General features: G+C 33.0%; 2 protein-coding genes across 28 annotated transcripts; both read right to left on the minus strand.

The window, feature by feature from the left end:
• On the minus strand, nt 1–4,885 carry NF-YA05 (nuclear transcription factor Y subunit A-5). 20 transcript variants are annotated; one of them, XM_041016846.1, is made up of 7 exons: nt 4,596–4,809; nt 3,317–3,385; nt 3,018–3,154; nt 2,552–2,700; nt 2,394–2,468; nt 1,172–1,339; nt 195–953 (listed from the first exon to the last, which is right to left on the minus strand). In XM_041016846.1, exons 3-7 carry the CDS (start codon nt 3,139–3,141, stop codon nt 555–557), a joined length of 915 nt encoding a protein of 304 aa, XP_040872780.1. In that variant the 5' UTR covers nt 3,142–3,154; nt 3,317–3,385; nt 4,596–4,809; the 3' UTR covers nt 195–554. The 20 variants fall into 20 exon arrangements, with proteins under 20 accessions (NP_001349746.1, NP_001235387.1, XP_040872780.1 ...); XM_041016845.1 differs by having other exon boundaries at nt 4,518–4,809; XM_041016844.1 differs by having other exon boundaries at nt 3,317–3,396; nt 4,518–4,809.
• Nucleotides 4,886–9,287: 4,402 nt separating this feature from the next.
• On the minus strand, nt 9,288–19,453 carry LOC100796073 (polyadenylate-binding protein-interacting protein 4). 8 transcript variants are annotated; one of them, XM_014777692.3, is made up of 15 exons: nt 19,215–19,453; nt 16,965–17,120; nt 16,725–16,886; nt 16,420–16,583; nt 16,008–16,198; nt 14,521–14,698; nt 14,190–14,423; nt 11,967–12,094; nt 11,750–11,816; nt 11,594–11,627; nt 11,058–11,338; nt 10,755–10,901; nt 10,117–10,212; nt 9,975–10,028; nt 9,288–9,612 (listed from the first exon to the last, which is right to left on the minus strand). In XM_014777692.3, the coding sequence occupies exons 2-15, from the start codon at nt 17,095–17,097 to the stop codon at nt 9,583–9,585; spliced, it is 1,899 nt and encodes a 632-aa protein (XP_014633178.1). In that variant the 5' UTR covers nt 17,098–17,120; nt 19,215–19,453; the 3' UTR covers nt 9,288–9,582. The 8 variants fall into 8 exon arrangements, with proteins under 8 accessions (XP_014633178.1, XP_014633179.1, XP_014633175.1 ...); XM_014777693.3 differs by having other exon boundaries at nt 19,211–19,453; XM_014777689.3 differs by having other exon boundaries at nt 16,965–17,125; nt 19,215–19,452.

The raw sequence follows: 19,453 nt of genomic DNA on the forward strand, positions 1-19,453 counted from the left end.
GAAGCAAGGCAAAATTGAGAAGTGATATTTAGCAAAGCAAAAGATGCTTTGATATTGGCACCTTCACACAAGTGGCAACTTCTATCATAACACCTATCCACCACCAAAATGTTGTGGAGGCTTTATCAACCATATAAGCCCAAGCAAAAAACGACAAAGACCTAACACAAATGATTTTAGCAAAGACACCAACAGCAGCCAAGGCACTTCTCTCAAAATTAATAAAGCATCAGTGTACAAAGATAAAACATACACCACAACCAAAACCTTAGTTCTCAAAAAGACATTTTCCAATGTAACATCAACATAAAAGAAATATTGCTTGTGACTAGTCAGTTAAATGTGCTACTTTGCCCAAATATTTCAGTCATCAATATAAGAAAATTGAAATCTAGCAAAGGTCTATATCTTTGTTCCAAAACAACTAACATAAACATATTAGTAAAAACATAATAATGTAAATGAGCCAAGGATGACTTCCCTATGGAACACAGGCAATTATGATCTCCAACAGAGCGCTGAAGAATAACTTGCTAGTGTGCCATAAAAGTTTGTCACATAAGGACTGATAGACGGTGTTGATTTCCACCACCACCACCACCACCAATGTCTGCGGAATAACCCTGCATGTTCCTTCCAATATGAGAAGGGTAACCACATAACCTAAAGTCTGACTCATGTTGCTGGAAGACATCATCACTATTAGATGTACTAATGACATCAGAACACGTGGTTGTAGAAGCACCATTTCTGTAGTTCAAGTTTTCTACTGCTTGAACCTTTGATTCTGACATATTTCCACTCAGATTCAATTGAGTACAGCCAGAAACATCTAGGCCACGGTTTGCTGAAGTGAGTTTCAACTCTTGGAGCTTTTTGGCATTCAAAAAGCGTCCACCGGAACCTCTAGCTCTCTTCAGTGCATGTAGATGGCGGGACTCATGAAGATATGGCTGCAGAAAATGATGATAGTGTTGTTAAGAGAAATTGACCTTAGAGGGGAGAGGAAACAAAAGAAGAGCGCTAGCAATACATTCATTTTAACACTATTATTGGTTAAAAATTAAAATTTATGTTGTACTTTTGAATAAATTTCAATCAATAATAGTGTGTCTAAAACTGTATTAAATAGAGTATTGCTAGCATTTCTTGGAAACAAAAAAGCACTTACTTTCCGTTCTTTGATGAGTTTGTTCTGTGCTTCCAGTTTTGCACGATACTGCCTGCGTCTCAGAATAGCATGGTACTGCTTTGCGTTCACATACATGGGCTCCTCACTAAGATCAAGTGGCAGAGGAATTCGAGCAGGAGTCATTCCTAGTAGCTGAGCATGATGAATCTGGCCAGATTTTGATAGCATATGTTTCAGAATACAGTAATACACAGAATTTGTCTTGGTGTTACAAAAGTGCAACTCACTTGAAGTTTCAAAGCATTATGTAAATTCTTTAGGCCATTAATTAAATTAGAGAACCAACATGTCATACGAGAATCTAAATACTTGAAGGTTGAATAGTAGCCTATCTAAAGAAAGCCCAATTTCTTTTCTCAACTTCTAGGGATAAAGGTTAGCAAGAATAACCATGCTGTCTTGTAAAGATTGCATCTGTGGTTATTGAGTTTATAATAAAGAATATCTTGAGATAAGAAACAAGTACCCCACCATAAGAAAAGAATTTTAATAAATAATAAAAGCAATGGAAGAATAATAAAAGCAATGGTTAGCTAAGAAACATTTCTAAATAAAAAGATTCTTCATAAAATATACTTTACAAACTAAGAGAATCTGTAAGGTTGGCAAGCTATAAGTAGCACAACAAATAGTAAAAATTAATAAAGCATGGATGATTGACAGAAAATATTCCCAAGGATGTATAAATTGAAGATCTTGAGAGAGTATGAACTATAGACTATTCAACTATTCAATTAAATTAAGAAAAAAACGGCATCAACAGGATTCAACCACAATAGCATTTACTTCTAGCAACATCTATCCAAAAGTCTCTCAGAAAGCTTTGCACAGAATTTATTCCAATCAAATTAAAACAACACATAACAAGAACAGCATGCTTTCCCATAAAGACCTTTACCCTATTTCTAAGTCACCGACATAACAAAGCCTAAGCTATTCTCAACAAAATCAGAAGAAAAAAATAGCATTATACCAAACTTAGTCAGAACACACAAAATGGAGCAATTACAAAGTGAAAATCTCATTATACCAGATCTGAACAAAGTACTTCCCAGATAAAGCATAATCTGATGCCATGAGTCAGTCATACAGTTGTTTTAGCAATTTGTTTTTATGATAAAACTAACTCACTATGCTGGAGACAAGCTGACAAAAATACAAAAATAGTGGAAAAAGAAATGAATAAACTTTATTATCTTACATTAGATTGTGGCACAAATGGAGCAGCTAGTAGGCCACTAAAGCACGGCTCAGCAAAGTGGAATGCAGTATGAGCCTGAGAAGTAAAATAATAAGAAAAAGATTTACAAATAATCTCAGTCCACTAAGACACAATCACATATCTAGTTATCTACTCACAAGTGATTGGTTGTAACACAGTTGTGAAGGAGGGAAGGTACAATCCTGAATCCCCACAGTTGACCCGATGACACCTTCCACACTCTTTCCCCCAGTTGTGTTGTGTGTTGAACTAGCAGAAGAATTGCTACACTGCACTGAAATTTGACCTAAAGATAATATTCATCAACCCAAGGACTAAAATCAATTCCAACAATTGAAGAGAAAAAATAATGTCATTACAGGTATGGCAATCATATTATCATTATTATCCTATATGCACAGCCTAATGTAAGATATCACTTAACAATGTCATGATAATCACAAATTTGTTGTACTTCATTTTTTTTTTCTTTACCATAAACATTCCAGAGTACTCCAGTAGCAGCTTCACAATAGAAAAGATATAAAGATATAGAAACACACAAAAATTAAGCACCAAGCACAGTCAGATATACAGACAGAGACAATATTTTATTACAAATACCTGATTGTGCTGAACCAACTTCTGGATAAGACTGACCGGTTGATTGAGTTGAAGATGAATCTCGATCTTGATATTGAAAACTCAATGGTTTGGTCTTATGGCATTGTTGCGGCAGAACACTCATTTTCAAGCTCAAACTTTTGGACATGGATGATTGTTGCACATCAGATTCAGAGGAAGTCCCCCATGATGAGCATCCAAGAGCATAAGATGTTAAATGGGTAGGACCAGAGCCATTCTCACATAAGTTCTTCATTGTTTTCTACTATCGATCAAGGCTTGCTTAGAGTCGCACTTACCTTCAACAACAGGATTGGTCTACAGCCTTTTCTCAATCAACGGCAACTATTTCCCAAAGGGGCATCTACCTATCAGATTGCTGTTGCAATTATTAATAGCAACCATAATATGCAAAGCAACCGCATGAATTTGGGGTTTTTGAAATTATATAAACATATCAAACTATTAATGAACATGTTAACTTATACATGCACAAACAAATAAGACAAGCCAGCTTGTGGCATGTGTATAGTCAGAAAATAAACTCACGGTTCAGTATTGGAAAAGAGATATATGAAAGAGAAAAACATTATGTTCCTGTAAACTGACTAGAAAGCATAGAAATCAGACAATCTGAAGTGCCATGCAGAAGCTCCTATAAGATACTTGTAAGAACTTGATATAGAGATTCGAAAAAATTACTGGTTAATCTTTTCAAATCTTAGATCAACTTATCATGTGTTATACACGACACCTAGATTGGCCTATAGAAAGCCATGTGTTTCTTTTTATGCAAACAAATGAACAATATGCAGTACGTCATCAAAAGCAGGAAGCATGAGTTTGAAATGAAATGGGAGCACCAAATGTTGGTTTCATTCAACAATAAACGCATGCCAATAATAAGAAAGTTAATAAATTTCTTTGAAAAGTACGAGTATAGGAATCATTTACAAGTTCACAGCCTTTACAAAGCAATCCAACAAAAAACAACTTGAATCAACAAAACAGAATAGACAGATAGAATGCATGTGAACCGTTAAAAAATTGAAAATAAAAAATAAAAAATATGGGGTATTAAAAGATAAGAGAAAAAGAAAAGAGAGGAGTTGAATGAAAAGGAATTCTTCCCTTTTTAAGACTTTTGACATCATAAAAAGCATGTCAAATTTGAAAGCTCCAATTCATAAATGGTTAATTCCCAGAATATTCACATAAACAAGAAACAAAGTTATAGGCAAATACAACAGTAAGGTATCAACCATCAGCAAATACAAGTCTGCCTGCCTTACCTACAACAAGAAGCCCTCTTGTTATAGATTCACTACCATACCACAAAACTCCAAAGTAATTTTTTTTTCTCAAAAACAAAAAATTCTTCACCAGAAAAAAAAAAGATGGGCACATAAAAAGAAAAAAAAGAATAATAAAAAGAGAGAAATAGACCTTGAAAAATCAGTAAAGTGAAGAGGAACAAGAAATGGGATTTTTGATACCAACCAAAAGCTGTGCTGTGCATGTACATGTATGTACTTAAAAGCTTAGAAGAAATTCTCAATCTGAAACAGAAAGTTGTACCCCACTCCACTATTGTCTCATACTCCTCCACTTCATCATCCACTTTCACTTGTATCTGGTCTCTTTTAAGTGCACCAAAGACTTTGAACAACAATGAAATATCTCTCTCTGCATTAACACACGTCAATCAAGTTCAACTTCAAGTATAGTCTCTCACCACACACCTTCCACATAGAAAACCACCTTTCTCAATTCTCCATTATTAAAATTTAATATTATTATTGTTCTTATCACTAACATTAATAAATAAAGAGAGAAAAAAAAAAGTACTACTATGAATGAAATAAGAGAATCCATTTTTTTTATGGTGACATTGACATATGACGATATGAATGTGATCACATCTTAATCTGATTAAAAAAGGTTTCAAAAAATAATAATAAAATTTGAAGAGGTGCAAAAGAGTTTTGTCATTTTGTGGTACGTTGAAATAAGAGTGCTGTAAATGCAATGCAAGTTTCAACCTCACATCAGACTGTGATGCCTCCTACTCATAGACTTCTGTGTTCCTCTTAAATGCTTTCCTTCCACGGTCCTTAACCCATCCACGCGCTCCTTAATTTTAAGAAATTTTTTAATTAAATCTTAATCTCTTAACTTAAAATCCTAAAGTTCCCCAAAATAAAAAAAGCAACTTTAAATCCAAATTTATACTAGAGTATGAGGTTGGTCTACTGTGAAGAAAGAAAAGAAATCATGGGTTGAAATTTATTTAATATTTATATTTCTAACAAATTAATAAAATTAACACTTGTGGATAAAAAATAAATCAATTACAGTATCTTTGATGTTATATAGTACTATTTTAATTAGAAAATATATTTTAAATTTAAGTCTTAATTTTATAAAATATTATTAACTTTAATATTTGTTACTGTAATATAGAATGACATAAAAAACTAAAGTAAAAAATAATTAAAATAAAGTATTTTTCGCATGAAGACTCGAGAGTTAAAATAAGTATTTTATAAAATTAAAGAATAAAATAATTTATATTTAAATTTCAAAAACTGGAATACTTTAATTTGATGCATTTATTACAATGTAAATATCTCTTATTATAACCTAGTTGGTAGAATATTCTTTTCAACATATTATTAATTAATTAAAATATATAAACTCCATTAAATAATTATTAGATTTTTTTAAGGGAGTAACAATTATTACTACATTTTTGCAGAAAAAAATTATGACATTTTGTTTAATAAAATTTGTTAAAGACGTAATAACAAAGACATCCATATATCTAATCTTCACGTACCCGTCTTTTTTTTATTATTAAAAGTTAAAATTTGACGCAGTGATTCTCGAAAATTCTTCAGGAGACCGTGAAAATTGGTAAGGGTCGTGTTAACGGTTTTTTAATCGATGAAAAAAATTAAGTTAATAAACAATTTCATATATAAACTAGTATTTTAAATTTTTTATATAACTAGAATTTATAACAAATAAATATATAACTATATTATAATTAAAATTTGTAAAAATATATTTATAATATATAAATTTTATTTTAAATTCATGATAAATAAATTGTATGAACTTTTAATTGTTAATATACATATAAAGTAATTCTAATGAATTTAATGTATCTATACTATATTACCTTTTGTTTTTTTTTAATTATGTATTAATTGATGTACATGTGTAAAGAAATGTAGATAAATATAATATATTAATAAATGTTAAACTTCTACTATTTACCATATATATTTAATCATTACATATATGTAGTAGTAACATTAGGTTCTTCTTAAAAATATTTATTCCTGCCTAAACTGAGGGCATTGCAACATTTTATACTAAAAAAATTTATTTTTATTTTTTAATCATGTTTAATTGTTGTATATGTGTTGAGAATAGTAGATAAATATTATTGTGTTTATATATATTAGTCATTTGCAGTATGTACTCCAACCAAGGAAATCAGTAATTTCTTTTAATGAAATTATAAAGCCTTTTCCTGTTATATTTTTGGCAATTTCCTTCATCACTTTATCGATTTCTTTTTATGCAATAAAGTATTCATCTCTTCATAGTGTCGTTAATTTCTTTCTCTTTCTCTATATAATAAAGTGTTTAACTCATTTCAATTTCATATATTTCTCTCTCTAAAATAAATTGTCTCATTTCTTCTCTTTCCACCACAGGCCAATGTTTTCTCCATTCACTATTCAATATGTAACCAGTTTCCTTTAAACTTTTCAATTATTCACTATTTAGTTTTATAATAAAAATGTGAAAAATAATCAATAGGGTATAATTGAAAAAAATGTAACCTTAAACTTAAAAATTAAAAAATAAATACGAATGTTCTTTAAAAATAATCCCTCCCTTCCATAATGAGTAATGTTGAGTTAGAAAAAAGTTAGTCACAAAATAAATGTTATTTTAATTTTTTAATATAATATTAATGAATAATGCTTTATTCAGATGAATTGGTGGTTTATTCAAATGCAAATCATACATGGCTCAGGTAGGAAAGCAGGGCCACTTTTTTTTTTTTAATTAAATTCATTCTTGTCGGATCATGAATGTTCTGTTTAATATTGTATTTGAAAACTTGAATAATACCAGGTATTGCAAACCAAAAACTGACTTTGATTATGGTTTCCTTCTTCACGATCCGTGCGATATATATTATATGCTAGTATGTGCTATATGGTACCAAACACAACTAAAAAGCCATACAATGAATACTAATTTAGATTATCAGCAAGGATAGAACCTTGTCATCTCCTGCGAAATAAAAAAAGAATGACGTCTCATAAGAGTTGGCTGCTAATCATCACGTCCTATATTGATTTTTAATACGAGTTTTGATAGTCACCAAGGATTACGATCGGATTAGGATGACATTTACTTAAAAAATTAATAAAACTGTAACAATACTTTAGATTTATTTTTGGAAGGTGGTTGTCCTTCTCATTTCCATATCATATTACAATATTTTTTATGCGTAATACTAGTAATTAAACAACAGGAAGAAAAATATCTATCGGCTTGTTCGGTAAAGAGAATAGCAGGGAAGCTGAAAAGATATTAAATTGTTTTTCCAAAACAATCAATCAACAAAAATTGATTTTTCCTTTTTTATATTTCTCTTTTTCCTTTTCATTTTAGAAAATACTTCTTTATTTCTCTTAAATCAAACACCTCTAAAATCTATCACATTTATCACCTATTTCTCTTTTTCCTATTTCTATCAACATGATTTCTCTCTATTGTCCAAACATAAGGTTCATGAATAAAAATATAAGGACTAAACAAAAATATATTTAAAAGGCCAACCCTAAATTAAAATATATGAAAAAGAATCTCACTTTAAACCAATAACCTATTATGGTTTCCTTCCTCTTTCACTACTAGAAAGATATATAAATTACATTGTTCTTTTTTATAATTACACTCCTCTTGCAAAAAACAATATATACTTCATTTTAATCTATTTTAATATAAATAATTCATGTAATAGTAGTGCTGATTTGGCTCTTAAAGATGCCTAAGTTCTAAAGAGAAAAAAATGAAAATAAAATAAAATAAAATCTTGATTCCAAGTTCACACTCGATTAACAGCGTATTTGATCTTCAGTCCAATTTATTGTGCACAAATTTCAAAACCAAATCAATGATCTATTGCAAACTAAACACGAAGGGTGAGGATGTTTGGCAAATTGACCAAATGGGGTTAATTTTACAAACTATTTCTCAAAAGAGGTCTCTTTTGAAACTAATTCCAGAGGGGGTCTTTTTTTTAAGGCATTCCGCCAAGGAGGCTGGCGAAACACGATCAGAATGCAACACGTGACAGATTCGCCAATGCCACTAGCAAGATAGGATTCTGCCAGGTTGACTGACGATATAGTTGGTACACGTGACAACAGGTACAATGTATTTTGTCATTACGAATGACGAAATACTTTCGATACAAAAAATTAAAAATTAATTGAACTTGAGACGGTTGTAACCTTTTGATAGAAATGTCTGTTTGAGGCCCATAATATATTAAAATGCTCGAAATTGAAGGAGGAATCCCGTGGCAAATTCCCGAAGGTCAACTCATTTTTCCAAAAATATTTGAATCTTAAATCCTATTTTTGGAAAAATGAGTTAACCAAATCCCCTTTGGGAATTTTTCAGGGGATTCCTCCTTCAATTTCAAGCATTTTAACATATTATGGGTTTCAAACGGATATTCCTATAAAAAAGTTACTACCGTTTCAAGTTCAATTAATTTTTAATTTTACATACTGAAAGTATTTCGCCATTCATAATGGCGAAATACACTGTGTCTACTGCCACATGTACTAGCTATATTGCCAGTCAACCTGGCAGAACCCTGTCTCGCTAGTGGCATTGGCGAATCCGCCACGTGTCACATCCCGATCGTGTTTCGCCAGCCTCCTTGACGAAATGCTTTTAAAAAAAAGACCTCCTCTGGAATTAGTTTCATAAGAGACCCTTTTTGGGAAATAGTTTGTAAAATTAACCCCATTTGATCAATTTGCCAAAGATGTTTTTCCAAACTTCATTTTGCCTCCAAAGTTTGTTTGCAATGGATATCCAAACATGTACTAATTCATCAAACAAATGCACATACAAAATATACATGTATCTAGCTGATAACCTAGTGACGGTAGACATGACTAAAGGTCAAAAGAATGGTAGTAATTAAAGTAGGGAAGATGCAAATTTAAAGTAAATGTTGCATAAGAATAATACTGAGGGGGAAATATCAATCTTACTTAAGCTACAATTACATGACCGAAAACTGAGAAATCCAAAAAGACGTATGAGTGAATATTAGATAAATTAACTTATATCCCATAATAAGCCTGCTTGCCTAGAAATTATCATTTTTTTTTTATGGAAATCCTCCCATAAGCTGAAGATATTCTTGTCATTTGGAACTCTTTAAGTCATCCACTCAGTTCATTCTTTTCAGGCAAAGAGCGAAGTTGCCGAGAATGCATTCGACTATAAGTGGTCAATAATCCCGTCCCTTATATGGCATCTCCTGTAAAAAAATCAAATTCTAAGATTGAGTTCCCAAAATATTGACCATAGAAGCTAACCTGGAAATATACAATGTAGCTAAGTTTGTTCAAGTCCAGATCAAATGCCTAAATGAAGAAAATGTCTAACATCCATGATACATAGGCATATATTAAATTATTGAGATACTGATTTTATCATGTGTCCTCCTCACAATGTTAAAGACAGCAACACAAAGATGCATAAAATTAAAGCATACACAAGTTGAGTCTTCTTCTATCCAGAGTAATGGAAAATGAAAATTAACTAAAATCATTTTTTGAATAAAAACCAGCAAAAAGAATAAAAACTGAAAATTATGAGCATAACATGTAAAGTCCTTACAGGGAGGTAACTTGGCACGTATAAAACTTGCCTAGGATGACCAAGTTGTCCATACTGCAATTAGATTAATAATAATATTAAATAACTTTCAGAAGCATCAATATTCAGAGTCACCAATGAGATATTACAAGTGAAATCCCACCTGTGGTCCATTTGGATGAAAATATGGTTGGGATGGCATTTGTGCCGCTTGTGGATTATATATGACAGGTTGTGGCCCCACAAAAGTAGTTCCAACCTGCAAAACACAAGCAACATAACCAAACAGAAGCAAGTCAGAGGTTACTGGGTACAACATTTAGACCTTACTAATAATTCTACATAGTCTTCTATGGAAAGCTAGGTCAATTTGGCCCTTAACCAAGTTAAATAGTATGGTTTGCTTAAATTTTTCTCACCCAACAGCAAAGATAGTCTCAAAGCATGGTCTACAGAGATATGAAACAAGATAAGCAAGCAATTACTATCTTTCATCTTTTATTACATCCCACAACTCATCAGGAAATTCACACATCCCAGGTTAATATAACATAAGTTGGAGGAAGAAACCAGCCTAATAAAAATTGAAAATTACATTCGAAGCCCCCAATCCATTCAATATCAGTTCAATTCAGCAGACAGAAATATTGTTAGAATTACTGGCAATCAGTATAAATCTTATACAATAATGGCATACAAGAAAACTTTATGAAAGAACAGGGGTGAAAATATGAAAAAGCAAACTACAATAGTATAATTTCCTTGTTGGAGATAGAGAATATCATTCCATTAAATACTTACTCCAATACCCATGGGCATGGCTGGCATATTTGGTACGGTGGGTACGGTAGTCGGGAAATAGAAAGAACCATCAGACACTGGGGAGCGGGGCCTAGCATGTGATTGAGATGGAACAAAACTCTTTGCATTAGGGTTGAGCCTGAACTCCTGACAACAACAAAAGAAAAACAGAAAAGGGAAAGCTCTGAGAAATGCCAGTAATATAAAAAACAAAATTTGTGTCTACCTTAAAATAAAAGGCCATCATTTGTAGGTTCTGTTTCAGTATTTCCTATTTTAAAAGTTAATCTTGTACTTTCCCACCTTGGCATTGGGATTCAGAGTTGATTTTTCCGAAGACATTGAACCAACTGAAGAACTTGGTGATAGACCAGGACCAGAGGTTGCTGCCACATAATCTGAACCCATTGATGTAAAACTACCTAGTCTTCCATGTGAAATTACAGACCTTGTTTCCCCAACTGACCCAGTTTCTTCAGGAGTCGTTGATAAAATATGAGTAGAAGGGGCACAGGAGGCCACATTAGTAGATAACCCCCCTTCATCGGAGCCATCTTTCTTCAACTTAAGTGATGACTGTAAATCTGCACTAAAAATTGCAAATATCAGAGAAATATAATACATAATAAAAGAATCAATCACTGAAATGAAATTTCAACAGCAGGTGAGAGCTTCCATTCAGAACTACTATCAAGTACTGATAGTTAGCTTCAATTCTTCATTTAAAATAAACAGAATAATCACTTAAATGACATTGGTTTAGTTTCATCCACATTAGTTTCAGGCACAATGCTTTAGATATAATCAATTCAGGGAGCTAAGAAAGAAACTCCACAAACCCTCAGATTTTGACAGTTGGACATCCTCGGTTTGCTGCATCAATAAACAGTAAAAAAGAAAGAAAATGAGAAAAATTGAGATTTAAGATTTTATAGCAATTTCGTGTGAAATATTTGAGCAGATACGAGAGTTGTAACTCTGAAATTTCAACTCACTATCCAATTTTCTTCAACAGTATTATCATTGACTCCATGTAGGTTATTAACTGAGTTCTGCTGAATCCTGTCAGTTGGATTTAAGAAGGAATAAGGATGTTGATATTTATGTTTTTATGTTCCAAAGGCCACCCTTGGGCAAAGGGAATACAAATAATTACAATGAAACAAGTAACTATATACAGAAAACTGAGAAAAGCAAAAGGTCAACAACTACCTGCTTTTTCCATCTGAAAATGAGCAACTCTGGGCAGGGAGTTCAGATGCTAACTGCTTAGCATGATAATTAGAACCAGAGCGACATAAATCCACACCAGTACTTGACTGAGATAACTTTGAGTGATCCTGTGCATGAAAGTAAATTAAATATTAAGCTGAATTTAGGAAATAAAGTAATTACTTTATAAGGAAGGAGGGAAGAGAAAGCAAAAGCATGGATAAAAAGGAACTTCTGATTACTTTGATTTGGACACAATTTATAAATTTTGTAATATGCTTTAGATGATAAAGCTGTACTAACTTCAAAAACAGAATGAGACTCAAAACATTTAGCACACTTTCAAGCAGAAATTATTCATGAAAATATCATTAATCTTGAAATTAATCAAATGTTGCCTGCTTACTGGTAATATTTTACCTATACTACAAACACAGGTAGTTTTATCCACTACAGAGTTGCTACATTGAAAACATCAACCCCCCTCCCTTGGGCTGGAATTTAAGATATTAACAAATGCCCAGTTTTGGATTTGGATATACTGAGTTTGTCAAAACCAAAATCCTTAGGTTTGGGGTGGGGTGGGGATGAAAAATCATAAATCATGCGATCGAAATACAACTAGTATTGAAAATATAAAAGGGTATTTGAACATAGAAAATACAATAATTCAAGTAATTAAAACATGTAATAATACCACTAAAAATCAAGTAAGAATTTAGGTATTTATTTCATAATTATCGCATTGTATTACTAAAATTTACATTCAATAGTGATTATGGAAAGGAAGAAAAAAGCGGTAGAAAGAGAACATGAAAAGAGATTGAATTCAGTGTTATCAATGGTGAAATCTGGTGGAAAGCCAAAATTCCACCGTATAAACACGCTGTGGGCCTCCCTTCAGGCTTTCAGAAATTGCCTATGGCAGTTAGCAAAAAGTCTGCCACGTCTTTCTGCCATGGTGCCACCATTTAACAACAATGATTGATTTCAAATGATGGCCCAGAACAAACCCAGTTCATGGGTTTAAGAAACCAAAAAAGAAAAAGAAAGAAACAAGACCCACACCATAGGGATCTGTGATCCAAGAGAGAGAGGGAAGTTGAGAGCTAAGAGACAGAGAGGTCAGGGTGTTTGAGAGAGAGAAGACTATAAGAAGAAGGTTGAGTGATTCAGAGAGGTCAAAACGAAAGAGATTTAGGGATTCCAGATCTCTCAAATGGAAGCTGTGGGTTTTTCAACCCATCACAGCAAGGCTTGTTTTGGCAAGTTTACCAGGGTTGCCATCCTGATCTTTCAGTTTTAACAATCCTCAATACAACCAGGATCATGTGATCCTCCAAGTAAAGACACAATATTGAGAACACTAGGATACTGTTAAACGGTGTCCCAGCCTTAAAACCAGGGTGGGTTTCCAAGTGTATGTATAGGTTGTATCATGTAAATGTGGTGATTAAGAAAACTATATCTTTTTATTTATTATAATAGTGAGACACATGGTTTTCAGCATACACATTTCTTCTCTCTATCACTCTCAACATTCTACATGAGTTCTCGCTTGTGCTAGAAGAGGGATTATAATGATAGCCCTCATAAATAGAATGAGTACTTCTGGATGGAAAACTAAACTAAAAGCACTGAGAAGCAAATGCCTTCCAGTTTTCTCACTTATAACTTGAAGTCCAGGAGGGGAAAAAAATAGAGTTAAAATATTATAAAAAAACTATGACACAGTTAGCCTCCCAAACAGCTAACACATCTTCCCATTATAAAAATGTCTGCCAGTTGTCTCAATCGTAATTTGAAGTCCAGGAGGGGAAAAATTAGAGTTCAATTAAATATTATAAAAAACCCATTAAACAGATATATCATTGACTCGTTCAAAAAAGAAATCATTGACCCAGCAACATGATTAGCCTCCCAAACAGCTAACACGCCTTCCCATTATAACGCTCATACTCTAACTAATAATAATTTCAAATTGCAGAATCACAAAATTGAAGTAGAGTATTGAGACAACAGTACAGAGTGGTGCCCTCATGTAGCTGAAAATGCCACATGCCAGCAGATCCAAAAGAAATTATTTACTAAAAATAAGTAATGCATAAACACATTATGGTAGTATTTTGTCACAAGAAAGGACAAGCAAGTGACATGCAAAGTGACAAATGATATAGACTTAATAAACCACAACAATTATCAAATAACCGGTTGAGGAGGTACCACAGAGGAGAAATTTGACCATGTTTGAGCTCCATTACTGCCTTTCTGACCTCTTGCTTCAACTGGTCTCTTATTGACTAAATCATAAATATTATCAAATGTTTCAGAATTGTGTGAATCCAAGAGCTTGTCCTCATTTTCATCATATTCACTATCATCAACACCTTTACCCCTATAGACTGAAGAGAATCTGGTTTCTTCATCAATATCAAAGTTATGGTAAAGGCCTCTTTCCTGTTGAGAAAAACAGTTTGAGGAATTCAAATAGACGATTAAATAAAAAGTTACAGAAATTCACAAAGGGAGAAAAAGCCATTGAAGCTACACTAACCTCTGCTAGATGAAGATCTTGTGTTTCCTCACCCTCAATTTCTCTTGCTATTCTTAAAGCTTGCTTTTCCAACTCTCTTGTCTTGGGCCCTTTTTCGAGCTTTGTTGTATAGAAATCCTCATTGAATGTGCTTTTTACACCGAACAACATTTCATTTGTTTCAAACTGATCCCATCCCCTAGAAAAATACAAAAATAATTGTCAACGTAAAACAAAACAGAGGAACTATTAAGAATTGCAATAAGAAACAATGACAAAAACCTGGATATAAATAATGGTAGTAGCAATGTCATATGCTCAATTAAGCCTCATCTTAATAAGTAAATACCTAGCACAAAATCCCCTATTTCCTTTTTGCTATGTCAGAATAATTCACAACCAGATTTTATGCCAACATTCTTTCAATAATTCCACAAGGAGCATTTCTTAGCTTCCGTAATGGCTCCTAGACTTCAGCACTGAGAATAGAATTGAGAGACGACAAGAAAACAACTGATCCATTTTTTACTTTTTCTTGGCAAGTAATCTTAATGTATTAGAAGGCTTCAAGGAGGAACTGTTCAACTACATGACAGAAATGAAAGCAATGTCACCCAAGTAAAAAGGAGAAAAATAGAAAACCTAGGAAACATGTATAAATAAAAAAATAAAATTATTAAGCTCCTCCCAAGAATTATATTCATCATCACAAAGAAAAATTATTTATTACTTTCCTTCACTTGTTACAGCAACATCCCAAAGGCATTTCTGATTTCACCAAAGATCTCATCCTAGCTATTATCCTAGTCCAGTAATCCATAAGTCTATTATCATCCTCTAAAGAGAGATTAGTCATGTTTTACTGAAGTCATTACTCAAGGGAAAACTTCACTGAAAAAGAGGTCCCAAGCAAAAAGATTTTAGAATCACAGCGAAATGAAATGCTCCCTAACAAAAAACCTAGTTCCAAAAAGTCACAGAGATGAACAAGAAATATGTGATAAGAAAGTAAACGAAACAGGTAAGTAAATATACAGAATCATTGTCCATTTGTCCACGGGCAATTCTACTCTATTACGACTAATGAAACACCACTATACAGGGGGTATGACTTTCTTGATGCCCAGTTTCAATTTTTCCACTATACACAATATCCCCCATGTTTATAGTTTTAAAATGGAGGAGAAAGATCTCTTATAGAAGATGGGGGAAAGATATCATTGAAACATCTATTATTTGTGTCTTACATCATTTTTTTAATAAACTTCCAATGTAAACAAGACAAGGTTCATACTATAGTTTCTCAGCCAATGTCCAAGTTAAAAGATAACAAAAGAGACAGATAGGCATGCATCTGGGTGTCAAGGCTTCAAGAAAAGAAAAAAATTATATTTCTAAAAAATGCAGCCTAGTGCTATAAAGCTTGTGCTATGATTGGGGTCCACTAAAACAATCCTATCATTCATGAAAGAAAAATTTTAGGAATAACAAGAGAAGTATAAAACCACCTATTCCAAGGGCCATCAAAGATATTTTCCAGTTCAGGGCATTGTGGATCATCTTCATCAGGTACCCATCGCTGTAATTCTCTCCCTGTCTCGACATGACAGGATTGAGATATTACTGAATCAACCATGATCTCCTGATGCATATCATAGTGAGATTCACTAGGTAGGCCATCTCTAGAAACAGCAACATCCTGTCAAAATGATGCATAAAAAATATCATCAGGAAACAAATTAACAGTGTTTTCAATGCAATATCACCTACTCCTAAACTAAAACTTTGCCAACACCATTCATTACTATACATCATCTTTTTTTGTTTGTTTGTTTGATTTTAAACAACACAGTAGAATTTCAAGTGGAATTACTATCATGATTTTCCCAGTACAATGCAGATAAATGAAAAGTAGCAAACCTTTGCAATAACTTGTACAAGGTCGTTGGCAGGTATAATTAAAGTCTTAAAAGGAGCTTTACTGACAAATTCTACACCAGATTCTTTTCCTTGCAAAGCAGCATCCTTTGTTAAGTGAGCCATTTTCAAAATGATTCCTAAAAGAACAGTAATGATGACATAAGCTGTAAAAAATGTCAAACTCTCTATGATCCATAAATATAATAATGAAAACTGGAAGCTGGAATCAATTGAGAACTACAATACAAAAAATGTTATTCCCCTCAATATCATCAAATCAATAACACAAGCATAACAGAACATACCAAAATCTTTGCCAGAATTTGTTGCATGAAATATTCCAGAGTATATAGATCCATTTTTCACCTGGACTTCCACATGCTGCCCAATAAGGCATGTTTTTAAATATACTAATCGATCATGTGAAGGACTCCCATAACTACCACCTTTATTGCCAGTCACTACACCTGTAATAATAAATATCAGCAAAGCCGTAAAGGAAAATAGAAAATAATAAATAAGTCAGATCTGAAGTTCATCTGTACTTGCTAATCTGCTGCTGGCATTTGACTTTCCAGACGGGATCTTATTATCAGACTTAGTTGCCCCTTCTTTTTCAGATTTCCAACAACCATATCCATTAGATGATTTAGGCTGTCCAACTTGTTGCAAATTCATCCTCACCCACAGCCCTTGCCCCACTAACCTAAAACACATAGAAAGTCAATTTACAAGATTTCATTCTATAAAAGATGGCAAAGAAAGGGTATATACATATATACTCATAAAAGAATAATCTCCAAAGACTTTATTAAATATTACGGGAAAAGAAGCATATCAAATGAAATAACCTCAAAGGATCTATGAAACCCAGATACTTTATATGAAACAAGTACAATACGACACCTTCAAAATTCAAGATATAATACAGCCTAAATACGTTAACATGAATTAAAAAAATAATACTTTACACAAATGCACAATATTGTTGAAGAGATATGGGTCATTTTTCATTGATACATGATTATATCAGGGGATGATAGTCACAATTTGCAAAACAGAAAACAAAAGATACTAGTAAGTATCATACGAATAAAACAAAAACAGTTACATATCATTCCCTTGCCCATATCACAATATCTTCCCTCCCCTATAAACATGGCATATGAATTTCATATTTTTTTTCCAATATATGTTAGAATATCACAAAAGCATCATTAGTCTTATTCAAAGAAGTCTTTACTTTGTATTTGTCTATTTTTACTATAGCTTTAAGAATACAAAGAAAAGGATCGACTAATATGTAATTTTAGTCCAATTAAAGTAATGACTTGTATACCATGTAAAAAACTTCGTACCCCATTGCCCAGAGGCTCTTCGCTATGCGAAGGTATGGGGGAGGGATGTTGTACGCAGCCTTACCCTTGCATATGCAAAGAGGCTGTTTCCGGATTCGAACCCATGACCAACAAGTCACCAAGGCACAACTTTACCGCTGCACCAGGGCTCGCCCTCGACTTGTATACCATGTATTAGTCAATAATTTTTTTAAAAAATATATTCTAGAAAATTAGAAGATACTCCTTTGGATACATATCTAGCAGAGTATAGCAGTCGTAGGCATGTTGATATTGGATATCAGTACAACACTGAAAATATTCCATTTTTGGAATATGTGGGTTTCACAACAAATGATTCTACTATTTGTCTATCCACAGTCAACATTCATGTAGTGACAGACTGGCTATATTTGGTCAAGAGTCAAGAATTGTATAGTCTATGATATAAGAGGCATGAGAGGTGTGCTAGCAACACATTCTCTAACATATTCTTTCTAACACTCTATTATTGGTTAAAATTTATTCAGAACTACAAAACCATGAATGCAGCTCATTAAATAAGAAGTTGGACCTGCAAATTTTGGTGATTTCAAATAAATTTCAACCAATAATAGAGTTTTGCTATCATTTCTCTATGAGACAAATATCTGAAAAGGACTAGCATCAAGTACTTTTACATTCAAGATTCTTAAAAAGATCTTAAACTGTATTCCAGAGGAATTTATTAAGTCTTAGGGAGGTAACTATTAAGGTTTAAAAAGTCAAGTTTCTATTCCCTCCAGTCTCTTGTTTACTTCCTCAGACTTGCTGTTCAGTTCTCATTCTCCTCTTCCTATCTGCAACATCAAATTCTTCCCCGTCTTCATAAGCAACAGAACCAACATCCCCAAAATCTTTCAAGGCAGCAAAAGAACCGTATTTGTATTAATCCAAATCATCCAAAGTCCCACTCACATTGAACACACGATTTCATTCCTCCCATTCCAAACCCCTTTTACTTTGTTACTACTCAATCTAGTCCCAGCAAAATCAACCTTCGAAACACACAAACCCATTCCCCCATTTCTAAATCTAAAATAAAGCATGGAAATTAGAACCTCAATGCCCTCAATATATATCACCCACAACCAGCAACAAGGTCTTCAAAATTTCAAAAACCACCACCAACAGTTGACTACAAAGCCAAGGGTAGCAGAGAAATACTACATAAACCTTCAAGGATAAAATTCTATTGCCATCATTTCTTCTTCTTGGTGAAGTCGTGTTTTCACTTTTCCTCTAGCTTGATCAATTTCTCACTCCTCTCCCTCATCAATCAAAAACTAATTAATCAATTAAATTTTCAACCCGTGCATTGAGGAACAACGAATGCACGATGCTACCGTGGCTTGATTTTTGAAATTGAATTTATAGATGAAATAAACGGGAATTGGAAAAAGAGAAAAGGATACCTACGATCAGAATAGGAATCGCGTCGAAGGGTGTGGAGTGGGGTTAGGGATGAAAAAGACGGAGGCACCAATTGCAACGACCGATAAAGAATCAGAATCACAGTGCTTCTTCTTCGGTTTTCAAAGGCCAACAAAATTGAATGAAAAGGATCCACAACGCTTGAAAGAACTTAACAATTAACACACTCAATTTTTTAATTTTTTTTCTGAGCATGAAAAATTAACGATTAGAGATAATTGTAA

Source organism: Glycine max, chromosome 7, assembly GCF_000004515.6.
Source record: "Glycine max cultivar Williams 82 chromosome 7, Glycine_max_v4.0, whole genome shotgun sequence".
Classification (NCBI taxonomy): domain Eukaryota; kingdom Viridiplantae; phylum Streptophyta; class Magnoliopsida; order Fabales; family Fabaceae; genus Glycine; species Glycine max.

Coding starts and splice junctions, on each gene's coding strand:
- NF-YA05 (NM_001362817.1), bottom strand. CDS start 3,273: ATGAAGAACTTATGTGAGAATGGCTCTGGTCCTACCCATTTAACATCT. Junction 2,701..3,017: donor AGTTGGTTCAGCACAATCAG/GTATTTGTAATA, acceptor TATTATCTTTAG/GTCAAATTTCAGTGCAGTGT. Junction 2,469..2,551: donor TGTGTTACAACCAATCACTT/GTGAGTAGATAA, acceptor TTTACTTCTCAG/GCTCATACTGCATTCCACTT.
- LOC100796073 (XM_014777692.3), bottom strand. CDS start 17,097: ATGAATTTGCAACAAGTTGGACAGCCTAAATCATCTAATGGATATGGT. Junction 16,584..16,724: donor AAATTCTGGCAAAGATTTTG/GTATGTTCTGTT, acceptor CATTTTTTACAG/CTTATGTCATCATTACTGTT. Junction 11,817..11,966: donor TTTTCAGATGGAAAAAGCAG/GTAGTTGTTGAC, acceptor TCCAACTGACAG/GATTCAGCAGAACTCAGTTA.